Source organism: Cornus florida, unplaced genomic scaffold, assembly GCF_030987335.1.
Source record: "Cornus florida cultivar Cherokee Brave unplaced genomic scaffold, ASM3098733v1 CherokeeBrave_3.0.0_Hap2_Chr01, whole genome shotgun sequence".
Lineage (NCBI taxonomy): Eukaryota > Viridiplantae > Streptophyta > Magnoliopsida > Cornales > Cornaceae > Cornus > Cornus florida.
In genome coordinates, this window is record NW_026775571.1 from 112908078 (window position 1) to 112928678 (window position 20601).

A 20601-nucleotide genomic window follows, 5' to 3' on the forward strand; every position below is an offset into this window, starting at 1 on the left:
ACTTGTTAGGTTAATACCTCACAAATTAATAAAATTACTTTTATTATATTTTTGTAACTCAAGAAGATGTCTCTTATAATATTTATTTTTAAAAAATTACTTGTTTTTTTTTCTGATAATTTATGAGGTAAATGGATGAGTAATTTGGTGGCTTGGCGTGTGAGTCTGTGACAGTAACGCGTGAATGACGCTATGATAGGAATTGTAGTGGTCGGTGACGAAGTGATTTACAGATAGATTCTACACTGAAAATAGAATAGCCAACTCATCTCCACCTTATCTTAATAGTTTCCCAAGCCACCCTCATCTATGTCCCATTCATTTCATATGAACATACCAATAGTCAAAAGGTACCATTTGGCAACCATGTATATGCTGTACATTTCACGGACATCAAACCATATCATAAATTCCCTCATGACCCAATACTTTGAAATTTAAAATTGAATTCATACCCCCCCCCTAAATACGTTCTTTTGAACAAAGAATAATACTCTTTTCAAATTCATAAAATAAACTAACCACCCAATACCCACAATTAAAAAAAAAAAACAAATATGTTTGACATAGTCTTAGGTAATCTTCGTAACCAATCTTTAATTCTATCAGCCTTAATGTTAATTTTCGTCTTCCTCTTCATTTAATAAAAACTCATATTATCAATAAAACTTGCTCTTGAATTCAAATTTAAAATCAAATATAAAAAATTCTACAAACACAACAAAATTAAATTCCAATCTAATATAATCATGAAAAATCATTATGTAATTCGAGACTACTTGAGCAATCATATTCCGTCGTGCAATAAAAAATAAAAATGGCTGACACATTTAGTTGAATGGGTAAATTTGATTGGTGGGGACATTTATTTTCAGAAACTGGACAGAGGCCGCTCTCCGTATCCAATAGGAAACTTCTTCCTTGGCTAGTCAGATTTCATACTCTTATCCATATTTTTGGATTCTTCAATGTAAACAAGTGACGTGTCCGATAAACTCTAGTGGAAACTTTCAAACCCAATTGGCGAACACGCCCACACGTTTTGGAATTTATATCTGCAAATGCACCAACGAACGAATATTCCATGTCAACAGGAATATGTATTATTATTATATGAATATAAAAACGTATTATTATGATGCAACTACCCTAATTAAATCCTTTTCTCTGTCCTCTTCTCAAGGCAATTCAAAGCGTTTAAAAGGCCACCAATTTAACACAACTTCCCATAAAGGAAAGAAACCCTCACAATTTTCACAAGGTCGGCTACTTATCAAACCAGATTCATCCCATGAGACTAGGTCCAATTTGGTCTTACTTTTGTGTACTTAATTCACAATTCCCATATATATATATATATATATATGCACACACACAATGATCATGACTTGATACCTTATTTGCTAAGGGTCTGTTTGGATTGCGTTGTGTTTTGTAGTGTTTTGTAATGTGGTGTTTTAAAATGAGAACAAAACATGTTTGACAACAAAAATTTACGGTGAAAATTTTGAAACAGAAACATGGTAAAACATATTTGGTAGCAATTTTTTCCTTATGAAAATATTCCTAATTTTAAAGATAAGGGTTTTGATTTTTTGAACAATCTGAAATCAACTCTGAAGTGTACCATTCAATGTTCCTTATTGGCAACATAACTTTTGAATTTACTAATAAAAGTAATAGAACGTGAACTCTGGGATATGGATTTGACTTTATTGAAGTGTTTATATGGAGTTGCTCAAAGGTTCGTTGATCTAGCTGGGTGTAGCTCATCCACCTATACACCCCATTATCATGGATAAGCCGGAAAGTCATGCTCATCACATGATCTATGTTTCCATGCTAATCACATGGAATAGCTAGTGAAGCACATGGCTGATGGCTTACCAAAGAAATAGACAAATTTTCTATCATTTCTTTGACATAAGTGGGCAGAAATGAGAGGGAAGCATCTTTCCTCCTCTTAACTCTTTTTTTGCAAACAATATTTAACATTTTTCATTCTTTCAAGGGTATAATAGTCAAATCATCCAATACTCCTGTTCCTGTTTCATTTCCTTCATACCCAAAATGTAATTAACAATCCTTCATACCAAACTGAGAATTTGTCAGAAGTTTATTTAATATTTCTCAGCCTCCAAATGGAAGCCAGGAGTTGACACAGAAAGCACGCATAGAGTTTATCTATCCATTGGTATAACCCAAGTGAGTATAAATGCAAACTATTAGGATTTAGGGCTCGGTCAAGTTCCCACTATTATGATTGACATGCAGCAAACCTACATAGAAAGTATTATTACAAAATAGAAACATTTATACACCTAATTGGAGTCGAGGTTGCATTCAGCTACCTTCTCCCAGGATTTGAGAGATTTGTCTTCAGTGTCTGTTTTGTACAATGCAAGGCGATTTATTGGGAAGCTCAGGCTGCCGATGCTTTCGTCAAGGAGCTCAGCTTTCTCTTGAGCTTTCTTCTTCTCCTCATCTGTTAAATCTCCGTAGAGGAGGCTCAAATGTGGCATATAAGCTGCAACATCATAGAATGTATTAATAAGAAGAAGGCAGTGGAGTTGCAGCGGAAAACCCAGTTAAGTAATTTTTTAGGTATGACTAAATGAAGAGAGAGAGAGAGTAGATGTCAAAGTAGCTTGCCAATTTTGGTCAATCAGGCAAACGTTGCCTAGCCCTGAGATACTTATTACAGTAGATGCACCACATATGAACTTTATGGATTGAGATTATTTATTTCTTTGTTTTAAAATTTTGGACAACATGATTTGTTGAAGACTTTTCCCACCAAACCTATAAATTTATCACCACCTTCTTGACATATTGGAAAGGAAAAAGGCTATAATGTCATGATAGACCCGCTCTATTGCAAAAGCTCCAAACTTCGAAATTATACCACATGATTCACTACTTCCACATTGAATATATAACATCTGAATTTCCATTAATGACAATCACAAATGTTCCCAATGTCTATTTGCACAATGCAAGTGACAGTACAAGCTTCTTTTCCCCTTGCACCATTACCACATGCGCCCGCCAAAATATCTCTACCACTACTTATCCTGTTTGTTGGTGATCCTACTGCAACTAACACTACTCCAAAACCTTTGCTGCAGCCAAAATAATTCCAAAATCCTAAACCTCGAGTCTGACCATTATGTAATTCAAACTTAAAAAAGATTTTCAAAACAGAGAGAGAGAGTTACAAACTGAGTTTTGGCAAAAAATGAGTCTACCACTTCTGCCATTAAAAGTCAATCCCTATTTAAAAACAAAATAACATCCAACCAGCAAAAAAACAGGTCGTTCACTATTGTATTTCAGGTAGCCTGAAGGGGTGTTCTCATTGAGCTAAGCTCATTAACAAAATAAACCAATCCACACCACCAATAATTCAGCTTCTTGGGCAATAAATTCAAATGAGAGCCTGTCCTGGTAAAACATCTATATACATGAAAATTTTCTTGATACTAATAAATAATAATGTTATATTAAGCATGAACATTAATCTAATTTCACAAATATCTCATAACTTCCCAAAAATTCAGTCTGCTTTGTTTTCTTTCAGCAGTGATATAAAAGACATTAAGCATAGCTAAATTATTTTTTGAAAAAATAAAATAAAATAATCTCAATGTGACAAAGGTTTCCGACACCATATGTGCTTGGAGAAAAACAAATTTAGAAGACAGCAAATAAGTGGAACTTACGTGTTGAGTTCTTGTAACCAAAATGACCAGTGCAATGTTTACTAGCTTCCACAACCTGAAATGAGAAAATTTATATTACCAACTTATTAGGCGTCATAATAAATCACTATATGACTATTTTTGTTTTTTTTTTTATAAGTCTCAACATCACTGGGCAGAAATCACTCTATGCCTATATGGGTATATTTCTGTGAATATAACAACAGGGTGCTGGAATGATCAGTAACAGAGTAAATTACAATTTTACTCCAATGTTATCATCATTTACAATCAAAAGCTCAAAAGGCTCTACTCCAATGTTTTCATCATTTACAAATAAAAACTCAAAAGGCTCCACTCCAATGAACCATGTATAACTATTTCACTAGCCGAGATCAGTCATTCAACAAAAAAAAATTTCTTATTCTTTTCATTTATCTTTTCTTTTCTAAACCAATACATATAAAATGCTCGTTCGACACTAAGAAACCGATTAACAGAGTAAATTATTTCACTAGGATCACAGGATGTTAAGGTGCGTTCAACACTAAGAAACAATGGATCCAAAAATTCTCCACCAAAATTTCCTAGCACTCATTATTCATGTTTGGAACACATAAACATTGTCAATTTATTCTATAACCTTCCATAATCGATCTTAGTTGATGCCATTTTTTTAACATATAACTGAGGGAAAATCTATTTAATGCATTATAATGTCAATTCTTCAGTGAAATGTCAAAGTTAACGTGTTCCAAACATGAGCCTTATTAAGAATTTTTTTTTTAAAAAAAAATAATAATAATAAAATTGTATTTGTTCCACCCACAAGAAATTCAATCACAAAATTTATGAGTCATTTTAGAAAAATTGACAAGAGTTATCTTTGGAAAAAAAAAAAAAAAGAATGATTCTTTTCCACTCAAAGGACGCATTAAAATGGAAATTACCTCAGCCGCAGGATGAAGAAGAAGGAACACACACTGATAGAAGAAAGTCCCAGTGGCAACCTTCACTACAGTTGCACCGTAAGCCTTCAAACCCTCACAGGCGGCGGTGAACTTCTGGCGAGCGTCGTCCTCCGTCAGAAGAACAGCTCCGACGACAGTGACGTGGGGCTCAAACTCGGGCCCACTGAACTCCGATCTGAGGCCGCTCATCAATTTCTTCAGCCTCTCCCTCACGTCGTCCGGTGGAATCCCCCACACCGAATACACATCCTTCTTGATCTGCGCTTCAGCTACTTCCTCCATGAATACTAACGAGTGGGAAAAGAGTAAACCCTAGAATCGGAGAAGCCCTAGAAATCTAAGCAAACAGATGTGAAGGGACACATACATTTTGGGCATATGGGTCACTGAAGAACCCAATATATAAAAATGTAATGCGATGGAATATTTTCGGAGTTTTCTTTGATGATAGTCAGTTACACTTATGTAAAATAAACGCAGAATCGGAGTCTGTTATTGAGTAGTGATTTTTTTTTTTTTTCTTAAGAAAAAATTGTGATTGAAAATTAATAATGCATTGTATTAAACTACTATTCCTTTGAGTTGATAGAGAGTGGCCCAATTATTTATGATAAATAAAAAATAAAAAATAAAAAATAAAACTATTTATTAAAAAAAATTGTGATTAAAATATGCACTTTGACACTCAAAACTCTTCACAGTCCAGATTATACGATGAAATTGTCAACCCTCTCTTATTAATATAATAATATTAGTAGTAGCATTAGTGTGTGCTCAATATGCACTTTGACACTCAAAACTCTTCACAGTCCAGATTATACGATGAAATTGTCAAATCTCTCTTAGAAATATTTCTATCAACCAAATTAAGTTTGAGTTTTAATCCATTCAAAATTGCAATCTGATGATTTTCTCGTCCAAAGACTCCAAACACCATCCCAAGAAATGCTGCCCATGTCCTGAAATTTTGATACCCAAGTTACAGTTCGTGTACGTTGAATTTTTGTTAAGAATGTGTTTATCATGCTAATTATTCTGCATATAACCCAATTTAACGAATCTTAATGAAATGACCCAATTTAACGATTCTTAATGAAACGACCCAATTTAACGAATCTTGAGATTATTTCATTATGACAAGCTGATTATTCTGCATATTAATCCAGTAAATTTATTGGTAAAACTAATGACTTGAAAGTCACATATTCCGAAATAAATAAACAAATTCTTCGGAACCAAACCAAAGGTAAAACTCCTGTTGCAGGAGCTTTGTGACTAGCCCTTAGCCCCTTACGAATTCACTTTTGAGTTGCTGGATTAGCCTCCAACTTAGTTTAAGATTGCACGTAAATTTGTTTAACATCAATTCAATCTGGTTCTATTTTGTGATTCAATGATTAATAGTGAAGATCAGCAGAGAAGGTGAGAAAATTACACAATCAGAACATAGACCAACAGTTGGAAAAACATAACATATACCCACCGTCTGTCTAGAAACATAGCAACTAAGAAGATGAAGAAAGGGATAAAGTCTAAAGGTACAGAACAAAGAAGCCCTGAGTCATTATATATGCAGCAGAGGAAATATTAGATCACTTACAGAGAACGTGAAGAACAAAAAAATGAACAACACAGCACAAACCACCAAGAATCGGAACGGTCGATCATACCAAGTAACCAACTTTAGCGTTCCAGAAATTCGATAAAAAGAGGAAGAGGAAAATATGCACGATTTGTACCAGGGCTTTGAATGATGGTTCATGTTTGCATAAATAAATGTTCTATTTTTGCAGCAGATAAAAATTTAGATCAAGATAGAGAAACGAAAGCAGAAAGGACAAAGCCTTGACTTGGAGAGATTGAAAAGTTAGTGGAAGAGACAAAGGTGAAATAAAGGGGCTAGGTGAGGTGGGTCGTCGTTGGCACCAAATGGCGCCATTTTGTGGCATATTAGACATTTTGTCATGCATTATTTTGGGATAAAAATGATTTCAATATTCAAGGGTAATACAGTCTTTTCAAAACCAATAAAGTCTTGTTTGGATTACAAATTGACAGAGGTCTTATTGTTAAAAAACTGTCAATATAGCATATGTTAGTGGGTGTTGTGAGTGTTGTTGTAATTAACCCTAAATAAGTTGTAATTTGATAGAATATATTTGGACTTTTCTTTGATGATGGTCAGTTATTGAGCAGTGAAAATAGTGATTGAAAATTAATGATGCATTGTATTAAACTATTCCTTTGTGTTGACACAGGGTGGCACAATTATTTATGGATAAAAAAATAAAACTATTTATTAAAAAAAATTGTGATTAAAATATTTATTAAAAACAAAACTCTTCACATAGATTATATGATGAAATTGTCAACTCTCTCTTGTTAATATAATAATATTAGTAGTAGCATTGTGCTCAAGATGAGCTGTGTTGCTCTTGTATATTTAAGCATGCACATAATTCTTAGAAATATTTATATCAACCAAATTAAGTTTGAGTTTTAATTCATTCTAAATCTGATGATTTTCTAGTCCAAAGACTCCAAACACCATCCCAAGAAATGCTGCCCATGTCCCGAAATTTTGATACCCAAGTTACATTTCGTTTACGTTGAATTTTTGTTAAGAATGTGTTTATATAGAGATTATTCAATATATTAACCCAGTTTTTTTTTTTTTTTTAATTTTTTATGACTAGAAGTATCCGAGATTTCGCTCCGACTAATTCTCAAATATTCAGGAAGAGTTAACCCAATTTAATGAGTTTTACGAAACAATAAAATTATTAAGAATGCATTTATCATGCTAATTATTCTGCATATTAACCCAATTTAACGAATCTTAATGAAACGATGATGGCAAAACCAAAATTATTAAGAATGCATTTATCATGCATTTCTCATTCACTCCAAAATTGGAAATTTCACAATTAGAAGATAGACCAACAGTTGGAAAAACATAACATATACTCCCCGTCTGTCTAGAAACATAGTAACTAAGAAGATGAAGAAAGGGATAAAGTCCTTGTTTTTTATGGGAATGGTGCCCTTGTTTTCATTTCTGTCTCCTCTACGTCGATGGCAAAACCTTTTCCAATCCGTTTCCAGTGGTCGGCAAGCGGATTCATGCACGCCGGGACTACAATACTCACCCTGGAAGTCTTCAAATCATTACTTGATATCTTGTACTTGTCATCCCTCTTCTTCACCAGCTCTGGCTTCACCATCCCCATCTTCACTTCTTGTGGAGACATCATCAGTGCAGGCGCACCCAGTGGAAGCCTATCACCTTCACACACACACAAAAAAAATAAATTAATTAATTAATTAAAAAATTAGGCCATCATGCACCAATCAATTCTTAGATAATTTGCATAGTCACTCACTCTGGTGTGCTAAAATTCATTGACTGGGAGTCTGGGATCTGATTCATTATGACTAATTACGATATAGGAGTCACTAGTCACTTGCTGCTTCTAATTGAAAATGTGTAAATCTGGCAACCTCAAACAATGTATGTGTGCGCGCCAGAGAGGGTGATGTACGATTGGGCTATGAGATAGGACCCACATATGATGGTGGACTCTTGACGATACAATCTCCAATCAAGGGTGAAGATTGAGCCACGAGATAGGACCCACCTATGATGGTGAACTCTTGACAATACGATAACATTTCACAGTTGCTAAAGTTAGGAATGCACACGGTTTAGTTCCTTACGGTTTCGACCGGAACCGAAAATGTTGTGACGATTTCAAAAAAACCGGAACCGGAACCGTATAGATTAGAATCGAACCAAAACCGAACCGTTCGGTTTCGGTTCGGTTTCATGAAAACCGTTACAGTTTGATGGCATGGTAACAAGGAGAAGACAAACAAATTATTTATAATTTCCCAACAACAAGAGGTACCAGAAAAAAGGAAATTTAGCAAACCAAACGAGCATCACCTGTTACAAAATAATGGATTGAATAGGAGTTTATGAGAATAAGAGAAAAATAAATGACAAGAAAATAAATTAGCGCACACACAAACGAGACAAGGATTTACGTGATTCGGGTATACCTACATCCATTGGAAGAAGACAGAACAATATCTCACTATGAAAATAAAAAGATACAATACTTAAGTGGTTTACACCCAAAATCCAATTACACCCAAAATTCTCTCACACTTTGCTTTTTTTTACTAACAAACTCACTCAATTGTTGGATGCCTTGAAACCATAGAGATCAAGGCTATTTATAACCAAAATGTCAACATACTGCTTGTTGTCCACACACACAAGAAAGCTTCACCACAGCTTGTTGATTAAGCACCTTGGCGACCACGCATAGGCTATACTTGATGACCACTTAAAGGCTGGCAAGGCTTGGAGGTCAAGATGATGATGAAAGGAATGATGTAAATGGGAATGATATTGCTGACCTCATAAATTGAGCCATAAAAAGTCAACAAATCTCCACCTCAGCTAAAATTCAAATAAGCCACTGTATCTCTGCAAAACAAACTGTCTTCTCCACTAAGCCCCTAAGGGCAATTTCAACATTTGAGAATACCAACCAAGTCCAAGCAATGCTTGAACTTGAGAGCCGGAATGGACTTTGTCATCATATCCACCAGATTTTCAGCTGTGACAATTTTCTTCAATGTAATAATTCCTTCTGATATGACATCCCGAATAAAATGATATCTGACATCAATGTGTTTGGTTCTCTCGTGATACATTTGATTTTTGGTCAAATATATCGCACTCTAACTGCCACAATAAATAACAGTTAAGCTCTGCTGCAAACCCAAAACACTAACCAAACCTCTCAACCAAATGGCTTCCTTCACTGCTTCAGTGGCTGCCATATATTCTGCTTCTATAGTAGAGAGAGCAACTGTAATACTCCTAATTTTAAAAAGGATAGTCCTGACATTTATTTTAATTATGTATGTGTGTTTTTACTAAATTTATTATTTAAATTGTATTTTGTTTGTTTAAAAAAATTATTTGCTGGATTAATTGCATTACTTGAATTAAATTGTTTTAAATATTTGGTTAATAAATTATTTGCTTGATTATTTGCATTTTGTGAATTAATTGTTTAAATAAAACTGTTTTGGGTTAATTGGTTATTTAATTATGTTTCTTAAGTTTTCTTAATTACGTGCTTGTGTAATTAACTGTTTTAAAATTTAGGGTTTAGTTTATTTAGCCGACACAGGTTTTAATTATGTTCAATGGGCCGGTTATGATTTAGTTAGGGCTTGAATTAATTTAGGGTTCAGTATAACTCTAGAAATATATGGGTATACGTCTGCCTAGGGTGTTTGATAAACCCTACTCACCACCTTCAATAACAGAGTCACATAACAGAATCAGACAGAAAGTTGTAAGGGCAGAGAAACAGAGAGGGAGCTTGTGTGGTTTACAGAGAGAAACTTTAGGAGATTAAGGGAGGGATTCAGGGAGGAGTTCTGGTCTTAGCTAGGAATGGCAGAGGTTGATAACAACTAGTTGACGTTGCTAGAATTTATAGAGACGACAGTTAGAGTTTTTGATTCAAACTCTCAGAGGCCAGTCTTGTTCTTCTCTATCTCTTTAATCTGTGTTCTGTGCGTGTTTAGGAAGACTCCAGGAATTAAACTAATGCTTAAACAATCTATTTTGCATGTTTAAACTGATAATTAACTTCGTTGAATGGAACTGTTATATCAAAAAAATTCTTTAGGTTTCTGTTAGTTGGTTTCTCTTGTAGCATGTTTATTTTCTTGTTTAATTGAGATCAACGATTCATATGGTTGCCTAGTAATTAATCTAGGACTGAGTTTGAACCCTGGAACAGGTGCTTAGAACAGTATTTAATTGCATTAAATTAATTTAAATTAAATCTGTCGCAACTTGCTTAAAATTGGTTAACAGAGGTGTTATAATTGTTGTTTTAAAACTAGTGTTCCTACACATGTTAGGATTGGATCTCAGTGGTTTAAAATTATTTAGGACTAAGATTGAACCTAGAATAAGAATTAGAACATACTACAGAGGCTCTAGTAATCACCGGAATTGGAGAAGATGAAGCTAGAACGGACAACGGCTGCTAGGGGAAAAGAAAGCAGGCTCTCAAATTCCTTAGAGCCGGCTCCACACTTATTTGGAGGCGGCTCCAAGTGTCTTTGAGCCGGCTCTAAGTGGTTTAGAGCCGACTCCAAAAGAAAAATAGAGCAGGCTCCAAATTTTAGAGCCTGCTCCATCTTAAAACGCACAGAATTGAAGTTTTAGGGACTTTTGGCTGAAATTAGATTTTCTAAAATTATTTAAAAGCTACTGGATGCTGTAATTTAATATTTAAGACTTGTAAAAATGTTGGGAAGCATGATTACAAGTAGGAATTGAGGACGGGATTAATCTAAAGATTAAACAGTGAACCCGTGGGTGGATGATTTGAAAATTAATTTCTGTTGTCTATTATTTTTGGATTTTTATTTCTCTGCATGACTTGGATTTATAAATCATGTTTTGCAGTTGTGTTATAAGCATACTGTGGTATAGTTATATGTATGATTAGTTGGGATCAACTGGTGTTAAAATCTGTTTTACATTACATCAGTTATGGTATTGTTTGGAGAGGTAGACTGTGTAACTCTACTTTATCAATTTAACGGACTGTAATTGGGATTCTAAATCTTATATTGAATGCATAAGTTGGTTATATACATGTTAAACTGTATTTATGCTAATTCTGGAGTATGGTTGATAAATACTTATTCCTGTTTTTGTCAACTTCGTTAACTGGAGGATTGTATGTACCGGTATAGGACGGTGACATACTAGGTATGGACTTGTTCAAACACTAAGTTCTACCTAACTTGGATTAAGGTATGGATTAATCATATAGGTTAAGTCCATCACCTACTTGTGTCATATCAATTGAGAATTGAATGACCTATTAAGGTTTCAGGATGAATTTGTTATACATATATCAGACCACTACACAGATGGATGGTATTTTGTATTAGGAGGAGTACGGATTTTATATATATATTATATGGTGCCGTGGTATGAGCTTGAGTCTCATGACCATGGTTAGGGCGCGTATATTGCCTAGGATGGATAACTGGACATAGGTGTTATTCCCTGGTAGGTCTAGGTACTCATGCCCACCTCAGAGTGCGTATTCGCATGTTGCCTTCTATTCAAGTTGAGACAGACCTACTGGACTAGCGAGCATCCTATAGTGTGTACTATATACTTATATAGACTACTCTAGATATTGTTAAGTCTTCCTAGGATGTATCTGCGTATCGGATTACCGTTTGGATTGTAGTAGATCAGGACTTGCATGTGGGCTTGACCCACTCCTTTATTTTTCAGGTGTTCGTTAGTTCCAAGGTTAGAGCTTGGACGTGTAGAGCAGATACATATATTCATTCCTCCGATTATGTAGGAATCTTCTCTATGATAGTTGTGGATTTTATTTCTATTATTTCAGTTTTGGTTTGAGAATTTTAATAAGGGGTCCAATGGATGGATTCCCGAGTTGTAAACATATGGAGTATTGGATTATCGGTTTTGATTAATTATGATTCAAGGATTTCCTTTTAGTTTCTTTCAGCTCTTAGATTTTAATTCTTATTTAATTTGTATTCTGTGTTCATATTAAAATATTAATTGTTTGATATCCCTCGGGTTTGGGCCTGGGCCTGATCAACCCGTGTCTCGGATCCAAGGGGCATCACAGCAACTGTAGATTGCAAGGTTGCTTTCCAACTAACGGCACAACCTGAGAGAGTAAAGACGTATCCTGTCAGAGATCTTCTTCTGTCTAAATCACCAGCGTAGTCGGAGTCCACAAAACCAACAACATTGCCAAAATTATCATTGCTCTTCTGATAAACTAAACCAATATCTACAGTACCTTTCAAATACCGAAGAATCCACTTCACGGCTAGCCAATGCTCTTTTCCTGGATTATCCATATATCTACTAACTATACTGACTACATGTGAAATATCAGGGCGAGTGCAAACTATTGCATACATCAAGCTACCAACTGCACTAACATAATGAACATGTGACATGTGCTCCTTTTCCTCTTTGGACTACAGTGATAAAGTTGCAAAGACACGAAAATGAGCAGCAAGTGGTGTGCTCACAGGCTTGGAATTCTACATGTTGAACTGCTTAAGCACTTTCTCAATATAACTCTTCTGTGCCAAACTCAATCTGCCAGCTTGGCGATCCCTCTGAATTTCCATGCCCAAAATTTTCTTTGCTGCACCGAGATCTTTCATCTCAAATTCAATATTTTACTGAGATTTTAACTTGTTAATTTCTGACATATCTTTTGTAGCAATAAGAATGTCATCAACATATAACAACAAGTATATAAAAGAACCATCTGAGAGCTTCCAATAGTAGACACAACTGTCATAGCTATTTCTAAAATAGCCATGTCCAACCATAAAAGTGTCGGACCTCTTGTACCACTACCTTGGAGATTGCTTCAATCCATACAAGGATTTCTTCAATAAACAAACGTGGTCTTCCTTTCCCTGAACAATGAACCCCTCTGGCTGATGCATATAAATTTCTTCTTCAAGCTCACCATGTAGAAAAGCTATTTTGACATCAAGTTGCTCAAGCTCCAAGTCAAATAGAGCAACCATGGCAAGTAACACGCGGATAGAGGTGTATTTCACAACTGGTGAGAATACTTCAATGAAATCTACACCTTCTCTCTGACTATAACCCTTTTGCCACCAAACGTGCTTTTGTATCTTGCAACTTCAACACCTGAAGTTCCTTCATTTTTCTTGAAGACCCATTTGCAACCAATAATCTTCTGGCCTTTAGGAGGTTTCATTAGCTCCCATGTCTGATTCTTATGAAGAGATTCAATCTCCTCAGTCATAGCAACAGTCCACTTGACAGATTCATTTCCTGTAACATCTTCTTGGTAGGTGGAAGGCTCTTTATCTTCAATATTTTCTGTCACAGACAAAACATAAGCAACTAAATTTGCATAAGCATACCTCTCAGGAGGTTTAATCTGCCTTTTTTGTCTCCCTGTTACAATAATGTACTGTTACTCATCTGGTACTTGATCATCCTGCACCTCTTCAACAATGGACTGAACTGGAGTGTTGACTTGTTTCTCTGGAGGTTCAAATTCATGCTCCACCTGCTGCTTAACCCCCTGAGATTCACCTGTAACAAAAGACTCATTTCTCGGGTGAAGTAAAGCAAACTCATCAAAAGTAACATCTTTGCTGGTAATAAACTTAGGTGACTTAGGATCAGGACACAACCACCTGTATCCCTTCACCCTGGATGCATAGCCAATAAAAATACATTTCTTGGCTCTAAGCTCAAGTTTTCCTTCATTAACGTGAGCATAAGCAGGACATCCAAAAACTCTTAAATTAGAATAATCAACAGGAGTACCAAACCATACCTCTTCAGGTGTTTTGCACTCAATAGCAGTCAATGGCGACCTGTTCACCAAATAGCAGGCTGTGTTGACTGTTTTAGCCTAAAATCCTTTAGACAACCCAACATTGAAAAGCATACAACGAGCTTTTTCCAAGAGAGTTCTATTCATGCGTCTTTCAAACTGTATGGTGTCTAACAATGCCTTCATTTCCGCAGAAATCGTCAAACTCTCCTAAACAAAATTCTAAACCGTATTCTGTTCTGAGACGCTTGATTTTCTTTCCAGTCTGCTTTTCAATCATGGCCTTCCATTGCTTAAACTTAAGGAACACTTCATGTTTTTACTTTAAGATATAAATCCAAACTGTTCTGGAGAAGTCATCAATGAAAGTTAACATATATCGAGAACCACCAAAAAAGGAAACTCTAGAAGGACCCTAAAGATCTGAATGAATGTAATCAACAGTGCCCTTGGTCCTGTGAATAGTTGTACTAAACTTGAGTCTTTTTTGCTTGCCAAAGACACAATGTTCGCAAAAGTCCAGCTTTCCTATCTTTTGTCCACCTAGCAAACCTCGTTTGCTCAATTCTGTCAAACCCCTCTCACTCATATGCCCTAAATGCATATGCCATAGATGGATAGTTTCTGAATCTTGATCAACTGAAGAAGATACTGAAGCAGCGCCTGCCACAGTACTGCCCTGTAAAAAATAGAGGCATTTTCTCTGTTTTCCCTTAAGCATAGTAAGAGCACCTTTAGAAACTCTCAAAACTCCACCTTCAGCTGAAAACTTGTAACCATTAGAGTAAAGAGTACCAAGAGAAATCAAATTCTTTTTCAAATCCGGAACATGCCGAACATCAGTACCACCATCAACAGAACGGTAAGTAGAAAACCAGTCCCTATTGGGACACATATGATAGGAACAATTAGAATCAAGAACCTTTTCATTCACTACTGGAGTGACAATCACTGACAGAAACTGAAAGAACATTTTCGACATCCGAGGAACTTTCCTCAGCAACCCCAGCAATATCAGAAGAATTACTAGTGGATTTATCCTTAGACTCCTCTTTTTATCCTTTTTATTTTTCCTTTTATTTTTCAATTTTGGACAATTCCACTTAATGTGCCCTTTTTGGTGACAATAATAACATTCAGTATCTTTATAAGACCTAGATTTAGATCTCGATTTGCCCTACTACCAGAACCCTTTTTCTTACTTCTTCCCCTCACAACCAGACCCTCGGCCTGTTCATCTCCATTATTTCCAAATACCTTTTTTCTCAACTCTTGATAGTTCAGTGAGGATTTAACATCCTCTATACTAATGGTGTCTTTTCCATAGAGCAATGTGGTAACAAAATGTTCATAGGAAGGAGGCAAAGAACATAACAAAATTAGGGCTTGATCTTCTCATCAATTTTAATATTAGTATTTTTCAAATCTATAATAATAGAATTGAAATTATCAACATGTTCCTTAAGAGGTATACCTTCCTTCATACGGAGGGTGTAGAGTCTCTGTTTCAGGTAAAGTCTGTTGGTGAGAGACTTTGTCATGTACAGACTCTCTAATTTCAGCCACAACTTTGACGCCGTGTCAATAACTTCACGTAACACCTCATCAGCTAGATTCAAAAGAATCGCACTGCGCGCCTTTTCATCGACCTTATCCTTGTCTTCATTAGAGATAGTTTCTGGCAACTTGTCCTTCCCTAACAACACCTTCTTTGGACCTTGCTGGGTTAACAGGCCCACATTTTAATGCGCCACAGACTGAAGTTAATCTTGCCATCAAATTTCTTAATCTCGTATTTGGTCGACATCTCAAAAAAAAAAAAAAAAACTCCCCAAAATATTTCTCGGTGAATAGTACCGTATTTGTGAACAGTACCGTACGACACGAACCCAAGCTCTGATACCAGTTTGTTATGAAATAATGGATCGAATAGGAGTTTATGAGAACAAGAGAAAAATAAATGACAAGAAAATAAAATAGCGCACACACAAATGAGATAAGAATTTACGTGGTTTGGTTATGCTTACATCTACGGGGAGAAGACAGAACAATATTTCACTGTGGAAATAAAATGATACAATGCTTAAGTGGCTCACACCCAAAACCCAATTACACCCAAAATTCTCTCACACTTTGCTTTTCTTTACTAAGCAAACTCACTCAATTGTTAGATGCCTTAAAACCATGGAGATCAAGGCTATTTATAGCCAAAATGTCAACATACTGCTTGTTGTCCACGCACACAAAAAGGCTTCACCACAGCTTGCTGATCAAGCACCTTGGTGACCACGCATAGACTATACTTGATGACCACTCAAAGGCTGGCAAGGCTTGGAGGTCAAGATGATGATGAAAGGAATGATGTAAATGGGAATGATATTGTTGACCTCAAAAATTGAGCCACAAAAAGTCAACATCACCGATGCCACTCGTTTTTATTAAAATTTCAAAAACGAAATTTTTGTACATTAAAAATGATTAATATTTGAAGCAATTGAAAAAAAAAAAAAAAAAAAAAAAACCCACAAATCATGTCATTTTTTATGATGCCAGTACGAAGTTTTGGGAAAAAATCTTCTTCCATTACGTGGCAGAATTGCACCTCTTGAAAAGGTAAAACCTTAAAGAGCAAAATTACTTAGAAGATATCACTGGAGAAGAACTGTCATTAGCAGCACATGATATATTAGGCTTTATATCACGACATTTCATCTCACATTCTCCATGCTGCTCCAACCCAAACCCATGATCACTCAGCCCTCTAGTCTTTGTTTCTTCTTTTGGTACATTTGTACTAATCCCAGCTTTTAAGTCAATCTCTGCTGCATAATCTTCCACCTCATTAACTGAAGGAGCCTCGCACCCAAGAGCTGATCTATCAGTATCATCTCTTAAACCATTAGAATTTTTATGTTGTAACTCTTCAAATGCTTGACATATTTCCTGTACACTGAAAGATATGGGTTTTGATTTTTTGAATAATCTGAAATGATATGCGGATATGGGTTTTGAACTTTTGATTCTTGCAAACAGATCTGAAATATATGAGTTTAACTTGAACTTCTGATTCTTGTAGATTTTGTAGTTTATAGACTTACAGTTGCACAGAGAGAGAGGGCAAGTTCAGAGTCGAGAGAATAGAGATGGAGATTGGAGGAGATTGGGGAGGCTGAGGCTCAGATTTAGGGCAAAAAAACTAAAAAAATAGGTATATATATATATATAATTATATATGAGGAATGCTAAGGACAGCCGCTCATCTCATTGACTACTTTAAATCTATTTAATTATTCTTTCTTTACTCTCAAGGAATGTGAAATATTTAATCTACTTTAAAACAAAACTTACCTTTAAAAGACAAAACTACCCTTTAAATCCTTTTTCATTACATTTCTTGTATCTCCTCCCTCAATCCATATATGTGTAGTATATATATATTTTTTACTACCTTTATTTCTTTCCTTTTTATTTCAATTGTTGCGACTAGTTAATTATTTCCTTCTTCTTTTTTCTTTTTTTCCCTTTTTTTTCTAAATTGTTGCCATTAGCCTTTTTTCCGTCCTTCCTTTCGTTTTTTTATTTTTTTATTTTATTTTTATTTTTTTAAACCAAAACAAATAAGAACATGGGAATGTTCACCAAATTTAGAAAAAAATTTAAGAACAGGGCGACAATTGAAATAAATTTTTTGTAATGAATATATTCTTTTTTAAGTCCATCATATTTTTTAGTATACCCTCAATTCATTTTTTTTTTTTTTCTAAATCCCCTGTTCTTATTTGTTCTGGTTTAAAAAAAACAAAAAAAAATTGAAAGGAAGGATGGAAAAAAGGCTAATGGCAACAATTTTGAAAATAAAAAGGGAAAAAAAAAAAAAGAAAAAAAGGAAGAAAAAAAATAGCTACTGGCGACAATTGAAATAAAAAGGAAAGAAATAAAGACAGTAAAAAATATATATATACTGCACGTATATGGATTGAAGGAGTTACCTTTGTCTTAAAGTAGGTTAAATATTTCACGTTCCTTGATAATAGAGAAAGAGTAATTAATGAGATTTAATGGGGAGCAAAAAAATTAATCCACACTTTCTATATAGACCGTTAAGTTTAATCTAACGGTCATTTTTCAAACCCACCTATGACCTTTCCTTTTAACAGAAAACTACCATCACTCTATTTTTAGTTTCTATATTTAATTTTACCATTACCACTTACTGTAATAATAAAAGGTAATTATCAACTTTCACTCCATTTCTTGGTGCGTGGCTGAATTTGAATCCATGGACAAAAGTGACAAATGATTTCTCTCTATGAATAAGGTTGTGATAGGAGCTTCACCCATTTTTTTTGGGTTACCTTGTTGTTTCTGAGGTGGATTCTACGTCTTACCATAGTCAGTACATCATTATTATCCGATAATCAAACTCATAAATTCACAGATTCAATAATGAATTTCACCAAATGCTCAACTTTAAATTGAAATAGAAAGAATTTTTGTTCAAACTTTAAATGAAATTTTCTTCAATTTCAATTCCAATTAATCAATTCGATATTCTAAAATGCAATATTAACAGTATATTTGTTGATAAATTTACTTATACTAGACAAGTATATTATAGTTGCAAAATTGATGTTTCTTAGGAAAATGATATAATATCATACTGTTGTTGCAAAATTGATGTTTTTTGAAAAATGCTATAATATCACACTGTTGTTGCAAAATTGAAAGATACGGGTATTTTTTTCTTTCAAAGAAATATCTAAATAAAAATAATTTTTTAGTAAAATATACTGATATTTTTTTTTTTTTTCAAAGGTTTCTATTTTTATTTTGATAATTAGTAGGTGATAATGGTAAAATTAAATATAGAAACTAAAAATAGGGTAAGAGTAGTTTTGTGTTAAAAGGAAAAACCATGGGTGGGTTTGTAAAATGACCGTTAGATTTAATATATTAAAAGTGTGGATTAATTTTCTTACTCCATAGATAGTAAGAAATCAGGACTCATAGTCCGTGTGTGTGTGTATATATACGGTTTCGGTTCTTACCAGTTCCCACTAGCTGGAACCGGAACAGGAACCGAAATCGGAACTGTATGTCCACGGTTCCTAAATTTGGAACCGGGACCGGAACTGAAACAGTGAGAACCGAAAAATACGATTCCGGTTCTCACGGTTCCGGTTCTTTTTATGGGGTAACGGTGGAGGGGATCTAAGTCCAAATCAAAATCTTCTTTAATAAAATGTCTCTATAACTTAATTTCACCATTTCCAAACTTCGCAATTTTGAAATTAAGAAAATTAAATGATGAATTTCACTATTATTATCGGTGAGTAAAAATAGGTGTATTTATATATCATTAGAGCAATGAAATTTGGCTATAAAAATTGAAGAAATTGCTATAAAAATTGAAGAAATTTCAATGAAAATAGTGTGAGTTATACATACCTCTGTCAACTTGCCATGTACACCAAAACTTGCCATACGTCTGGGCAAGATCTTCAAGTTCAGAAGTATGAATCATCTCCGGGACACGTGGATTCACCCAGAGCCCAGATTCTATCTGCACCGCCCGATTTTTTTTTATTGCAACATTATCCTTATTACTTCATTAATTCATGAAGCAATACTAGTAAGAAAGAAAAAAAAAAGAAAAAGAAAATAACAATATAATAATAGAGAGGGATAAAAGGAAAAGGATGAATGCAACCTCATAAGCATGGGAGTGCCAGAGCTTCTGTTCCTCAGGTGGCAGTGTCTCAAATACCCGATCAGATACTATATATTCCACTCCTACAAATAGATGGTCACGATTACTCACACATGTGACACAACCATACACGACTAGATCATTTGCAGTGAAGGAGCCGCAGAAGATCCAGACTCGTGCTTAGAGATTTAGGTGTAAACAGAGATCGAGGAAGATAAGTTACCGATGAGATGAGCGTTGGAATCATCAGAGTCATAGACAGCGCACTGGAGGAAGTCCTGGTTGAGGCGAGTGACGTAGTGGTGAGTCTCGATCTGGCGAGTCATGTCGTGACTGTACAAGGCGAAGGTACACACGTGTTGCTTCATCTGCCTCACCGGCTTCAGAGACTGCATCATCTGAGCACCTTTGTCCAGCATCTGCTGCGACACCGTCATCGGCTTCCCCGGCGGCATAGACCCGTCTCCCGGCGGCATCGGACCCGGTGATCTGTCACTGGACGCCATTCAATCAACGCCGCTGATTTTATCTATATTCTTTGTATGTCTTCTCTTAATTTGCTAGTATGGTACCTGATATGTAAGGGATGAAAGTAGTGTGAGATGAAACGGTGGCTTATAAGAATGGAGTGGTGGCATGTAATACGTGGGGAGTTATTTGGGTACCACGTGGACATGTTTGAATGTTGAGGTGGCTGAAATTTTTGAAAAGCTGTCGCCACGTGGTGAGAGATTAGAGACCCTTGGCCACAAAGGAGAAACTGTTGGGAGCATATTGAC

General features: G+C 35.2%; 2 protein-coding genes across 5 annotated transcripts; both read right to left on the reverse strand.

Annotated features, from left to right (window-relative positions):
- Window positions 1-2090: 2090 nt before the first annotated feature.
- Window positions 2091-6524, reverse strand: LOC132314641 (cyclic phosphodiesterase-like). Of its 4 annotated transcripts, none has more exons than XM_059813479.1 (4): window positions 6273-6524; window positions 4652-4984; window positions 3723-3777; window positions 2091-2527 (listed from the first exon to the last, which is right to left on the reverse strand). In XM_059813479.1, the coding sequence occupies exons 1-4, from the start codon at window positions 6432-6434 to the stop codon at window positions 2322-2324; spliced, it is 756 nt and encodes a 251-aa protein (XP_059669462.1). In that variant the 5' UTR covers window positions 6435-6524; the 3' UTR covers window positions 2091-2321. The 4 variants fall into 4 exon arrangements, with proteins under 4 accessions (XP_059669462.1, XP_059669468.1, XP_059669477.1 ...); XM_059813485.1 differs by having other exon boundaries at window positions 4652-5009; window positions 6273-6407; XM_059813494.1 differs by having other exon boundaries at window positions 4652-4959; window positions 6273-6400.
- Window positions 6525-7158: 634 nt separating this feature from the next.
- LOC132267009 (oil body-associated protein 2A-like) lies at window positions 7159-20393 on the reverse strand. The gene is made up of 4 exons (XM_059768062.1): window positions 20046-20393; window positions 19823-19905; window positions 19561-19675; window positions 7159-7958 (listed from the first exon to the last, which is right to left on the reverse strand). The coding sequence occupies exons 1-4, from the start codon at window positions 20326-20328 to the stop codon at window positions 7702-7704; spliced, it is 738 nt and encodes a 245-aa protein (XP_059624045.1). The 5' UTR covers window positions 20329-20393; the 3' UTR covers window positions 7159-7701.
- Between the last annotated feature and the right edge of the window lie 208 nt (window positions 20394-20601).